Source organism: Cervus canadensis, chromosome 9 (genome assembly GCF_019320065.1).
Source record: "Cervus canadensis isolate Bull #8, Minnesota chromosome 9, ASM1932006v1, whole genome shotgun sequence".
Lineage (NCBI taxonomy): Eukaryota > Metazoa > Chordata > Mammalia > Artiodactyla > Cervidae > Cervus > Cervus canadensis.
Genome location: NC_057394.1, coordinates 15,243,597 through 15,257,135, shown reverse-complemented (window position 1 = coordinate 15,257,135; position 13,539 = coordinate 15,243,597). Strand labels below are relative to the sequence as shown.

At 40.4% G+C, this 13,539-nt stretch overlaps 1 protein-coding gene across 2 annotated transcripts in view; it reads right to left on the bottom strand.

Moving 5' to 3' along the window:
* The window catches only part of LOC122447477 (ATP-binding cassette sub-family C member 4-like), a 1,659,665-nt gene that overhangs the window by 450,399 nt on the left and 1,195,727 nt on the right, over window positions 1-13,539 (bottom strand). Inside the window, exons 22-25 of one of the 2 annotated variants that reach the window (XM_043478130.1) lie at window positions 11,219-11,338; window positions 9,965-10,075; window positions 2,836-2,936; window positions 1,040-1,231 (exon numbers count right to left, since the gene is read on the bottom strand). In XM_043478130.1, coding sequence (XP_043334065.1) covers window positions 1,040-1,231; window positions 2,836-2,936; window positions 9,965-10,075; window positions 11,219-11,338 — 524 coding nt within the window. The remainder of the gene's footprint in view (window positions 1-1,039; window positions 1,232-2,835; window positions 2,937-9,964; window positions 10,076-11,218; window positions 11,339-13,539) is intronic. The other variant, XM_043478123.1, reaches the window with a different exon arrangement.

Below are 13,539 nucleotides of genomic sequence, written 5' to 3'. Positions count from 1 at the left end.
TCCTGGGCCCAGCTGAGAGCCTCAAGCTTAACGTGAAAGGAACATCACCAGCAGACATGGACAATGGCAGGTCCAGGTCACAGCCTCTCTGCCATCTCCAATGTGGATCTTCCCTGCTCCCTTCAATGTGCTTTTGACTTTGAGCAAGTCTCCAGGCCCTGCTTCCATCTGAGGCCCTGGTTCCTCACCCTCAACTGGGTCATGATTCAGGCTCATCTCTAGTGGCTACAAGCTCACCTGACGGCCCCCACTGCAGTGGGCTCAGGGCTGTGGCCTGGTTCCAGCAGTAGCTCAACTCAGGCCAGGAAGCATCAGATCTGTGCTAAAGAAAGAAGCAGTCTGTGGGTGGGAGGGCAGGGGCATGGCAGCTCAGTGTGGGTGAGTAGAGGACAAGTCCACATCAGAAACCCAGGGACAGAGGAGCAGGCTGCAACCAGAGGGCACCGTGGGAGGAAAAGAAGATTTCAGAAACACAAAGAAGAAAAGATGGGGGACTTTGCTGGTGTTCCAGTGGCTAGGAACCTGTGCTCCCAGTGCAGAGGGCCTTGGTTCGATTCCTGATCAGAGAACTATTAATAGATCCCACAAGCTGCAACTAAGACTTCACATGCCACAATGAAGCTCAAAGATCCTGTGTGCCACAACTAAGACCAGCACAGCCAAATAAATAAATAAAAATGTATTTAAAAAATAAAAGATGGAAAGGAATGAAATATTGGAGAGTTAGGAACAGGAAGCCAGGGCAGACTACCCAGGCTTTGTATGAATAATTAGGTGTCACATATAGTGTCCTGAGTCAGATTAAGATCGAGCTCTGGAGCCCAGGGCCCATTAACCACCATGAAGGAGCTCACAACACAGGGAAAAATTGCTGGTATCCCCATTCCAGTTTCCAAAAAAGATTAAGGGACAGTGTCACTGATCTAATCTGCATCCATTAGGAACAAAGAGTCCCCCTGTACACAGACAAGGAAGCCAAGAGCAGATGTGGTGCTAAATCTTTAGCTGGATTTTAAAAAGGCAAATGGCTTAAACTAACCTTTAGTCCTGGGTAAAAGGCTGCATACACATTCCTCAATATCAGAGGCCCGTCCGACTTATGCCTGAAGTTCACATTGTTAAAGTAAATCTCTCCTCCATAGGGCCAGGATGGCAGTGGACGAGACTCGAGTTCCCAGGGTTCTTCTTTCACAAGGTCTGTGTATTCAATCCCCCTTTCTACTGAAATCATCTGAAACACGTATGACATCTCATGAGTTAGTATCAGAGGGTCTTGTTTATGGATGCTCAGAGATTGTAAATGAAACTTTCTGCTTTTATATGGTTCAGAACATCCCAGGTCTCAGCATCCACAAAGGACAGAAGTAGGAGTCTGATGAGGCCTTGGATGATTGGAAAACTTGTTCATCAACACTTTCACATATGACTACTTCATTCAATTTTATATTAAAGTTAAAAAATTAAAGAAATGAATGGCAAAATTTTATTGATCCTCATTTCACATCTGAATAAAATTTTTTTTTTCAAAGAAAAGAATACTTAAGGACACCAATTAGTAATGTGTGGCTACAGAAGCGCCACGTGTTACAGATGAACAGAACTGGACAGTCATCAAACCTCATTTTCATAATCAGTCATTTTCTACTCTGTTATGAACTTCCCTGATAGCTCAGTTGGTAAAGAGTCCCCCTGCAATGGAGGAGACCCTGGTTTGATTCCTGGGTCCAGAAGTTCCCCTGAAGAAGTGATAGGTTACCCACTCTAGTATTCTTGGACTTTCCTGTGGCTCAGCTGGTAAAGAATCTTCCTGTAATGCGGGTGACCTGGGTTTGATCCCTGGGTTGGAAAGTTCCCCTGGAGAAGGGAAAGGCTACCCACTCCAGTATTCTGGCCTGGAGAATTCCATGGACTGTATAGTCCACCGGGTTTAAAAAAGAGTTCGACACGACTGAGAGACTTTCACTACTTCTACTCTGTTAGAAGAAAGAAGTGGAAAAACTTCATTTTTATTGCTTTTCTCCATTTAGGAGAAGGTACAAATACTCAAAAGTGTATAATATACACATCGATTAACATCTTCTAAATAACCATGCCTCCACACCTTAGTACATTCTGAGAGGGAGCCTATCCTACCAGGAAGAATGGCCACCAGCAAATTCGGTGTTCAACTCACACAAGAATAAATGATAAAACGGGGCATGGGAGGAGGAACATAGTAATTAAATAAACCTCAAAATACTGGATTATTTTCTTTTACCAAAAATGAGGAATTACCCATTAAGAAACGAATACAAACAAGTTGCTAAGAAATTACCTTACATTGTCTCCAGAATTTCAGAACCTCCCTCCTACAGAGACATTTATTGTATTTGAAGACAGTTTGTGATGAATACAAAACCTTCTGAAATGGTATACACATGACTAAGACAAATAAGTATGTATTTTATTTTACACTAACTTTAAGCACATGGAAAGTGAAAGTGAAAGTTGCTCAGTCATGCCCGACTCTTTGCAACCCCATGGACTGTAGCCTGCCAGGCTCCTCTGTCCATGGGGATTCTCCAGGCAAGAATACTGGGGTAGCCATTCCCTTTTCCAGGGGATCTTCCCAACCCAGGGATTGAACCCGAGTCTCTTGTGGCTCCTGTGTTGTAGGCGGATTCTTTACCATCTGAGCCACCAGGGAAGCCCTTAAGAAGATGGAAGAGAATGTAAAAAAAAACTTTGTAAAATGATGTGAAAATAAACAGTTTTATTATTTTACACAAGAATTGCTTCTGTGTCAAATAACAGCAAGGAGACTGAAAAGACTAAGAAGAGAAAAATAAACATCACCATGTTCTCAACTTCCACACTTTGCCTGACGCACCACTGGAACATCCTGGTAAGTGTGATGGTGAGTGACAGGACCAGGCCAACATGCCCAGCATCCAAAGCTAAATGAGGAAGAAGAAGGATAAAGTCAGTCTACTTCTCAGGCCCTCACATGGTTCCTTCTGTTACTCTACAAAGAAGGCGCCTTTATTTTTATGATTTTTATCGAAGTAATAGTTGATTTACAAAGTTGTGTTAGTTTCAAGTGTACAGTAAAGTGAATTAGCCAGACATATAGGTAACCTGCTCTTTTAAAATTATTTTCCCACATACATCATTACAGAGTATTAAATAGAGTTCCCTGTGCTATACAGGAGATCTTTTTTAGTTATCTATTTTATGTATAGGGTGAGAAAACTCCTTTATAATATTTACATCATTTGCATGTAATGATAGTATTACTCATAATACTACTTCTGTTGTATGAGACAATAATAAAGTAAAAAAAAAAAAAAACACTATAAGGGACTTCCCTGGTGGTCCAATAGCTAAGACTCTGATTCCCAATGCAGGGGCCTTGGTTCAATCCCTGGTCAGGGAACTAGACTCCACATGCCACAACTAAGAGGTCACATGCTGCAACTAAAGTCCTGCCTGTTACAACTAAGACTGAAGATCCTGAGTGCCCCAACTAAGACCCAGTACAGCCAAATAAATAAGTAAATTTTTTAAAAAATATTATGAATTTAGAAAGAACTAACAAAGTTGTTAGATGAAAGAGGATGAGATGGTTGGATGGCATCACTGACTCAATGGACATGAGTTTGAGTAAACTCCAGGAGTTGGTAATAGACAGGGAGGCCTGGCGTGCTGCAGTTCATGAATGGGGTCGCAAAGAGTCAGACACGGCTGAGCGACTGAACTGAACTGAACAAAGTTGTTGTTCAGTCAGTAAGTCATGTCTGACTCTGTGTCACCATGGACTGCAGCACACCAGGCTTCCCTGTCCTTTGTTATCTCCCAGAGTTTGCTCAAACTCATGTCCATTGAGTTAGTGATGCCATCCAACCACCTTATCATCTGCCACCCTCTTCTCCTCCTGCCTTCAATCTTTCCCAGCATCAGGGTCTTAGAGAAGAGACTCATTAGAGAATGAGTCAGCTCTTTGCATCAGGTGGTCAAAGTATTAGAGCTTTAGCTTCAGCATCAGTCCTTCCAGTGAATACTCAGGGCTGATGTGCTTTCGGATTGACTGATTTGATCTCCTTACAGCCCAAAGGACTCTCAAGAGTCTTCTCCAACACCACAGCTTGAAAGCATCAGTTCTTTGGCTCTCATCCTTTTCAATGGCCCAACTCTTAACATCCATTGACAACTCTTACATGACTACTGGAAAAAATATAGCTTTCACAATATGGACCTTTGCTGGCAAAATGATGTCTCTGCTTTGTAATATTGTCTAGATATGTCATAGCTTCCCTTCCAAGAAGCAAACATCTTTTCATTCATAGCTGCAGTCACAGTTTGAAGTGATTTTTGGAACTCAAGAAAATAAAATCTGTCACTGCTTTCAATTTTTCCCCAGATGGGACCAGATATAGAGAGGGTAACAGGCAGTAAGGCCAGGGGTCTCCAAATGGAGGAAATAGGCTGCAAGTGTCAGACATTTTTAATCTCTCTTAAGCGGCAGGAGGAAACAAACTAGTGATTTTTTTTTCCTTCTCTATACAAATTTAAAAGGAGGTTTCTCTTAAAATACTGTGTTGCCATAATGACACCTGGTTTCACCTGAAGCTAACTATTCTCAAACCTTGAGTTAACAAATGCATTTCTCTTATGAAAATGTTTGTCTTAAGCTATGTTAATGTACTATGCACTTACCCAGACTCTGTCTTCAAGTCAGTTCTGCCTAATGCTCAGAACCTACTTGACAAACCAGTATGTTATATTCAGATATTGTTCCCCTAATCTATGTAAACAAAACTATTTGTATGGTAATCTGCCCTTCTACAAGAATCAAGTCAATCATTTTATGGCCTGGGATGAATCATCTGGTGCCAAGATTATCCCAAAATGCATCTTAAGGATGAGGGGCCTGGTGCCATTCTGAGTTTTAGGACATTCTTTCCTTTTCATTAACAGAGTGCTAGTGACTATATAACATCCAGCTGAAGACTAGCGGGGGGGTACTCTTTCTGCCCCTTCTGATGCCTATGTCAGAAGCTTCCTCTATCTCCTTTATACTTTAATAAAACTTTATTACACAAAGCTCTGAGCAATCCAGCCTCGTCTCTGGCCCCGGATTGAATTTTTCTCCTCCAGGGGCCAAGAATCCCAGTGTCTTTTCATTCAGCAACAACCTTTCAATATCATCATCTTAGTTTTTTTAATGCTGAGTTTTAAGCCAGCTTTTTCGCTCTGTTCTTTCAGTTTCATCAAGAGGCTCTTCCATTAGAGTGGTATCATCTGCCTATCTGAAGTTATTGATACTTCTCACAGAAATCCTGATTCCAGCTTGAGCTTCATCCAGACCAGCATTTTGCATGATGTATTCTGCATATAAGGTAAATAAACATAGTGACAATATACATCCTTGTCATTCTCCTTTTCCAATTTTGAACCAGTCCATTGTTCTACATCCAGTTCTAACTGTTTCTTCTTGACCTGCACACAAGTTTCTCAAGAGACAGGTAAGATGGTCTGGTATTCCTATCTCTTTCAGAATTTTCCACAGTTTGTTGTGATCTACACAGTCAAAGTCTTTCACATAGTCAATGAAGCAGATGTTTTTCTGGAATTCCCTTGCTTTCTCTATGATCCAGTGAATATTGGCAATTGGATCTCTGGTTCCTCTGCCTTTTGTAAATCCAACTTGTACAGATGGAAGTTCCTGGTTCATGTACTGTTGAAATCTTGTTTGAAGGGATCTGAGTATAAACTTATTAGCATGCAGAATGAGTGCAATTGCATGATAGTTTGTATATTCTTTGGCATTGCCTTTCAAACAGGAAAAGGAGTACGTCAATGCTGTATATTGTCACCCTGCTTATTTAACTTATATGCAGAGCACATCATGAGAAACGCTGGGCTGGAAGAAGCACAAGTTGGAATCAAGATTGCTAGGAGAAATATCAATCACCTCAGATATGCATATGACACCACCCTTATGGCAGAGAGTGAAGAAGAACTAAAAAGCCTCTTGATGAAAGTGAAAAAGGAGAGTGAAAAAGTTGGCTTAAAGCTTAACATTCAGAAAACTAAGATCATGGCATCTGGTCCAATCACCTCATGGGAAATAGATAGGGAGACAGTGGAAACAGTGTCAGACTTCATTTTTTGGGGCTCCAAAATCACTGCAGATGGTGATTGCAGCCATGAAATTAAAAGACGATTACTCCTTGGAAGGAAAGTAATGACCAACCCAGACAGCATATTAAAAAGCAGACACATTACTTTGCCAACAAAGGTCCGTCTGGTCAAGACTATGGTTTTTCCAGTGGTCATGTATGGATGTGAGAGTTGGACTGTGAAGGAAGCTGAGCGCCGAATAATTCATGCTTTTGAACTGTGGTGTTGGAGAAGACTCTTGAGAGTCCCTTGGACTGCAAGGAGATTCAACCAGTCTATCCTGAAGGAGATCAGTCCTGGGTGTTCATTGGAAGGACTGATGCTGAAGCTGAAACTCCAGTACTTTGGCCACCTCATGAAAACAGTTGACTCATTGGAAAAGACCCTGATGATGGGAGGGATTGGGGGCAGGAGGAGAAGGGGACAACAGAAGATGAGATGGCTGGATGGCATCACCAACTGAATGGGCACGAGTTTGAGTAAACTCCGGGAGTTGGTGATGGACAGGGAGGCCTGGCGTGCTGCGATTCATGGGGTCACAAAGAGTTGGACACGACTGAGGCGACTGAACTGAACTTCTTTGGGACTGGAATGAAAACTGACCTTTGCCAATCCTGTGGCCACTGTTGAGTTTTCCAAATTTGCTGGTATATTGAGTGTAGCACTTCAACAGAATCATCTTTTAGGATTTTAAATTGCTCAGCTGGAATTCCATTACCCTCACTAGCTTTGTTCTAGTAATGCTTTGAAATTAATGCCCACTTGACTTCACAGTCCAGGATGTCTGTCTCAGGTGAGTGACCACACCATCATTGCCATCCAGGTCATTAAGATCTTTTTTGTACAGTTCTTCTGTGTATTCTTGCCAACTCATCCTAATCTTTTCTACTTCTCTTAGGTCCTTTCCATATTTGTCCTTTATCATATTAACCCCAGCTGGATTGAGGTACACTTGACAGTGTAATATAGGTAAGGATGTCATTGTTCAGATTTTTGTCCGTATGCTTCAATTATCATTATGTAATTTCACTTTCTATGTCCAATGTAGCTGCAGTTGAAATCACAAAAACAAGGCAATGGGTTTTGCAAAACAAGGCAGTGCTTTTAAATCTAAAAGTATTACTCTCATTTTTGCATTATTAAAGACTGTGATTCAGGGTTATTGCTATGGAATAGTGAGGTATGGTGAATTCATGCCACACATTCCAACAATCTGTGACCCACACAGCGGTGAGGATACTGTTTTTGCTACAGAGACTCTTTCTTACACCAGTACACCAGACCCCTAAAACCAAGAGATCCAAGTAGCCCTAAAGTTAAACCTATGACCTAAGCTGTACAGAGAGCTTAATAGTAAACTTGGTTCTCTCTACCCAACTACAGGACACTACCTGGCATATTCAGAAGGTCATCTTGCTACAGTTATATAGATCTCAACCCACTCAAAGAAAGATAAAAAGATAAAAGATCTCCATGATGACCTACTGTAAACAAACAAACAAACAAACTACTTAAAGCAGTCTACAGATTCAATGCAATCCCTATCACATTACCAATGGCATTTTTCACAGAATTAGAACAAAAATGTTTACATTTTGTAGGGAAACACAAAATACCATGAATAGCCAATGTAATCTTGAGAAAAACAAAGAAGAAAAATGAAGCTAGGAGGAATCATGCTCCCTGTCTTCAGACTAAACCACAAGCTACAGTAACTGAAAGTGGCACCAAATGCTAGTGGCACCAAAATCAGAAACACAGACCCACAGAACAGGACAGGAATCCCAGAGACAAACCCACGCACCTGTGTCACCTATGATAAAGGAAGCAAGAACATACAGTGGAGAAAAGACTGCTTCTTCAGTAACTGGTGCTGGGAAAACTAGACAGCTACATGCAAAAGAATAAAATTAGAACATTCCCTAACACCATACCCAAAAATAAACTCAAAATGGATTACAGACATAAATGTAAGACCAGACTACAAAACTTTTAGATGAAAACATAGGGAGAACTCTCCTTGACATAAATTGTAGCAAGTTTTTTTTTTTTTACCCACCTCCTAGCGCAATGAAAATAAAATAAAACATAAACCAACAGGACCCAATTAATCTTAAAAACTTTTGCACAGCAAAGAAAACCATAAAAAATACCAAAGATAACCTGAAGAATGGGGGGAAATATTTGGAAACGAAATGACTTACAAGGGATTACTCTCCAAAATAAACAAACAGTTCATGCACTTCAATATCAAACAATAAATAAATAAATAAACAACAAAATAAAAAAAAATGGGCAGAAGACTAAGAGACATTCTCCAAAGAAGACATACAGATGGCTAAAAAGCACATGAAAACCTGGTCAACATCTCTCATTATTAGAGAATTGTATATCAAAACTACAGTGGAAAAAAAAACAACAAACCTGCAGTGAGGTTTCACCTCACACCAGTCAGAATGACCATCATCAAAAAATCTACAAACAATAAATACTGGAGAGGATGTGGAGAAAAGGGAACCCTCCTACACTGTTAGTCAGAATGTAAACTGGTACAGCCACTATGGAGAAAAATATGGAGATTTCTTCAAAAACTAAAAATAGAGCTACCATATGATCCAGCAACCCCACTCCTGGGCATATATCCAGAGAAAACCATAACTCCAAAAGATACATCCACCCTTATGTTCACTACAGCACTATTCAGAATAGCCAGGACATGAAAGCAACCTAAATGTCCATCAGCAGAGCAATGGATAAGTAAGATGTGCTATCATACATACAATGGGATATTACCCAGCCATAACAAAGGACAAAATAAATAATGCCATTTGCAGCAACATGGCTGGACCTAGAGATATTCATACTGAGTGAAGTAAGTCAGACAGAGAAAAATACAATATGATATTACTTATATATGGACTATAACAAAAGGCTACAAACGAACTTATCTACAAAACAGATATAAAGTAACAGATGTAGAAAATAAACTTACAGTTACCAGGTGATAAGGGAGGGGAGGGATAAATTGGAAGACTGGGATTGACACATGCATACTACTATATATAAAATATTAAAATAGATAACTAATAAAAAACTACTGTAAAGTACAGAAAGCTCTGGAATGACCTACATGGGAAAGAACCTAAAGAAGAGTGGATATATGTGTATGTACAGCAGACTGACTTTGTATACATTGGTCACTAAGACAACAGTGTAAATGAACTATACCCCAATAAAAATTAAAATAAAAATGAAAGAATGGCCTGAGTGAGCCAAAGCAGGGGCCTAAGACACCACAGGTCTGCTGGAACAGGCACGTTCATACCTGGTCTTTGCTCCTGAGGATTCCAAAAGTCAAAAACAGAAATTCTTTTCTAAAAGACAATTCATTTGAAGTATTAATCAAAATGGAAATTATTTAAAAAAATACATGCACCCCTATGTTCATGGGTATGCAAAAAGAATCTTTTAAAAAGTGGATATATGTACAACAGATTCACTTGGTATACACCTGAAGCTGACACATTGTAAATCAACCACATGCTAATCAAAAAAAAATTTTTAATGGCCTCAACAAGGACCTACTGTAAATAAATAAGCAAATGGAGAAAAAGATAAAAATTCTCATCAAGACACAAATGACTTCACATGGACCACACTGCGGAGTCACATACTACAGACACTTTAATACAATTCATTAGAACCAAAGAGTATATATATTAGACAAGATGACAAGAGTTTAATAACTACAAACAAAGCTATAAACTGTAAACATATCACAAATATTCACATCTGTACTTACTTTCTACCAGGATCAGGGCCCCAAAGGCAACAACAGTGACAAAGATGGCACAGATGACATCTAGATACACAGCGAGCCATCGGGACGTCGTCAAAAGCAGGAACCAAGCCTCTGTATTTGTGAACCATGATAAGTGTAATACATAAACAGAAAAAACATGTTAGCTGCTCTTCATGAGGGATAGCATTTTCTCAGTTGAGCTATAGAAGAGTTTACACAGGTAAGATAACAAAGTTACACACCCAAGGAACCTGAAGATTCCAGAAAACTAGGTTCTAACACAAGACAACATATGGGACACAGAGGAATCAGTCCAGGAAGCATGCACTGAAAACTTAAACCCACAGGTTATCAACAGAAATATGATCACAAGAAGGAAGATGGAAAATTGCCTCATCAGTGCATTTCCTGCAGTGCTGGGCCTCAGCGTGAGGATCATCCTCTCACGAAGCTGACTGCTCCCAGCTCTCTGACAGCAGACAGCACAGCGCACACTTTGATTCCAGTATCTTCTGCCCTCACTACAGGGCCCTGCAGTGTTTATTCTTAGAAGCCAGTGTCTATATGACCATCAGCTAATAGGATCTGCATGTGACTTTCAAAATGCCATTTTTATCTTCAAAATACAACAATTATTGGAAAGTTTGGCTTGGATTTTATAGACTTAGAGCAAATTCTGGATTTTCTACTTAGGAAAAAAACTTCACTGATAAAAACATAATCAAGTGGGTGGAAATAATTTCCTCAATCACATCTACCACCCTCCACATTCTGAAGAGTCAGCAAACCACAGCCTGGAGGGCAAAAATAGCCACCACTTGGTTCTGTAAATAAAGTTTTATTGGAACACAGCTACAGCCATTTTCCGATGCATTATCTTTGCCTGTCTTTGTGCTACAACAGCAAAGGTGAGTAGTTGCAACAGACACAGTATAGCACACAGAGCCTACAATATTTTCCATCTGGATCTTCACAGGAAAGAAAAGTTTACTGACTCTTGCCCTAAAGAGACAGAAGTCCACAGGGCACAGTGATGCAAGGACAATGCAAGCCAGTCAGGGGAGAAAAGCAGGGGATGATGGGGAAGAGGGGAGCACAGAGGGGATGCTGAGAAGGGGTGGGGGAGGCGGGTGTGCAGAGGGGGATAGGGGAGGCACAGATCGAGGGACTGGCCAGCCAGGCCACCCAAGTGGGAGTCAGCCTCAGAAGGCAGCACATTCCATCCTTAGAAATCATCTCCAGGAAATTACAGACCTGAGTGCAAATCCTGGTGTGCATCAAACAGTTCCTGAAACTTCTTTTGAGCTCTGTATGCCCGGATGGTCCAGAGTCCCTGGAGAGAAGATGCTAAGTGGGAAAACACTGGGCTCCTCGCTGGGGAAGCAGAGACAGACACACAACAGAGAAAGTCAGAGAGTCTAGAGATGAGGAAACCACTGCCTCCCGGGCTCTGTGGTCATGAGTCCTAAAAGGGAATCCTCCATGTGATCCTAAACTCCTGCTCACACCAAGCTTCACTTTAATGACCTGGGAATGAGAGATTATTTTTGAAACTATCTTTAATCAAATTCAAATCACAGCTAGATTTAGATAAAGAAATTCTTGTTCTTTCATCAAGATCCTCTCAAACGCACCTTCCTCCAAATTTTTCTGGTATCTCATCAGGTGGAAATTGTCCACAATTTCTAAAAAACATATTGAAGTATAGTTGACTTACAATAATGTGGAGTTTCAGATATATAGTATAGTCATTCAGTTATCAATGTACCAGAGACCTGCTTTGCAACAAGACTGTTGAATGACTCCATTTCATGAGCGGCTTCAAACCATAAAACGTATGAAGCCTTGTCTACACAGAAGACTGGATGGAGCTCATCACTTCCTCTTCTGCCTCCCCAGGTCCTACCATCCTACTTAGTCATATAGGTATAAGGTCACACACACCTGACTCTACTGCTCCCCATCCATCCTAACACCTCACCAAACTCAACCTCACAGGAAGTTGGCTGCTTCTACAGATGAGTGAAAATGTCTTCTACAGATTTTATGAAACTGATGATCACTATCCTTTTTGCAAATAAAGATAAGTAGCTCAAGTGTTTATTATTAAAAACAAAACATATAAATGCCACAATAAAAAAACTCCTTTGACTAGATGAACTGAGATTTTTTTCCAGTTAGTAGATACAGAGAAGCATGAGACTCATTATGCATCTGTTCTTGGCTTGGTTTCTAGAAGGTTAAATTGGCATTTATATGCAATAATTATTCATGGTTGAGGTCTCTGATACAAACATATTCCCTCCTTACTTTTTGGCTATTGATTTATAACTTTTAAAAAATGTATAACAATCTATTTTCCTTATTTTTGTTTTAATATTGATGAAATGTGTGCATTAATAAGAGAAATTCGATTATTTCATCATCTGTGATTACCTGTAGAATAGGCTAATTAATCATAAAATGTGTTCCCCATTATTCTGTTTTTTCTTTGCTGCGCCTTGCAGGATCTAGTTTCCCAACCACGGACTGAAGTGGTTGCCCCTGCAGTGGAAGCACAGAGTCTTACCCATAGGACCACCAGGGACATCTCTGTTCCCCATTATTCTAAAACTAGGAAGGTGAATGGAGTAATCAACTAAATGCATACTGAACAGATCCCCCTCAAGAGTTCTCCTAGGGGAGTATTTTCAGTATCATTTATATGTACACAAACAGTGTCTTACCAACCCAAATACTAACAATGACAAAGAGCAAACCTGAAAATAACAGGGCTTATCTTTTCAATAGGGCTTCTCTGGTGGCTTAGAGATTAAAGAAACCACCAGCAATGCAGGAGACCTGGGTTCAATCTCTGGGTCAGGAAGATCCTCTGGAGAAGGGAACAGTTACCCACTCCAGTATTCTTGCCTGGGGAATTCCACGGACAGAAGAGTTTGGTGAGCTGTTAGGGTCCTTTACTGGACCGGAACCTGGCAGTCCGGAGTCGATGATAAGAAAGTGATAGAGAGAAAGAGAGAGAGAAAGAAAGAAAGACAGACAGACAGACAGACACGAGGACCCAAGCTCTGATGGAGCAAGGGTATTTTATTAGCAGAAATGCAGGCTTATATATCTTTATTAAGATGATTACTCAGCTATTACACAGAATGAAATTTTATCAGTAGCCACAATATGGATAGTCTAATACATACAAGGTCGCTGATGCTGAAAAGAGTCACTGCATGTCTCATCCTATGACCTCAGTCCTGCGAACTGTGTGCAGTTCTACTTGTTATTGGAATAGGAACTGATAAGGAACAGAGAATCCTTGAGAAATAGAAAACAGCATGCAGGAATCCTCGGGTTAAATGTTCCCTGACAGTGGGCTACAGTCCATGTGGTCGCAAAGAGTCAGACATGACTGAGTGACCAACACAGATCTTTTCAATACATTTAACAACTGCAACTTACTAGAGCATGTGAAAGAATGTATTTTTCAAATATATTACTTCTGACATATATTTCCTGAGGTCTCTTTTCCTATCCTTGTCATTTCTGGTAACCTTAGGAGAAGAAAAATTTTCCTTCTACAT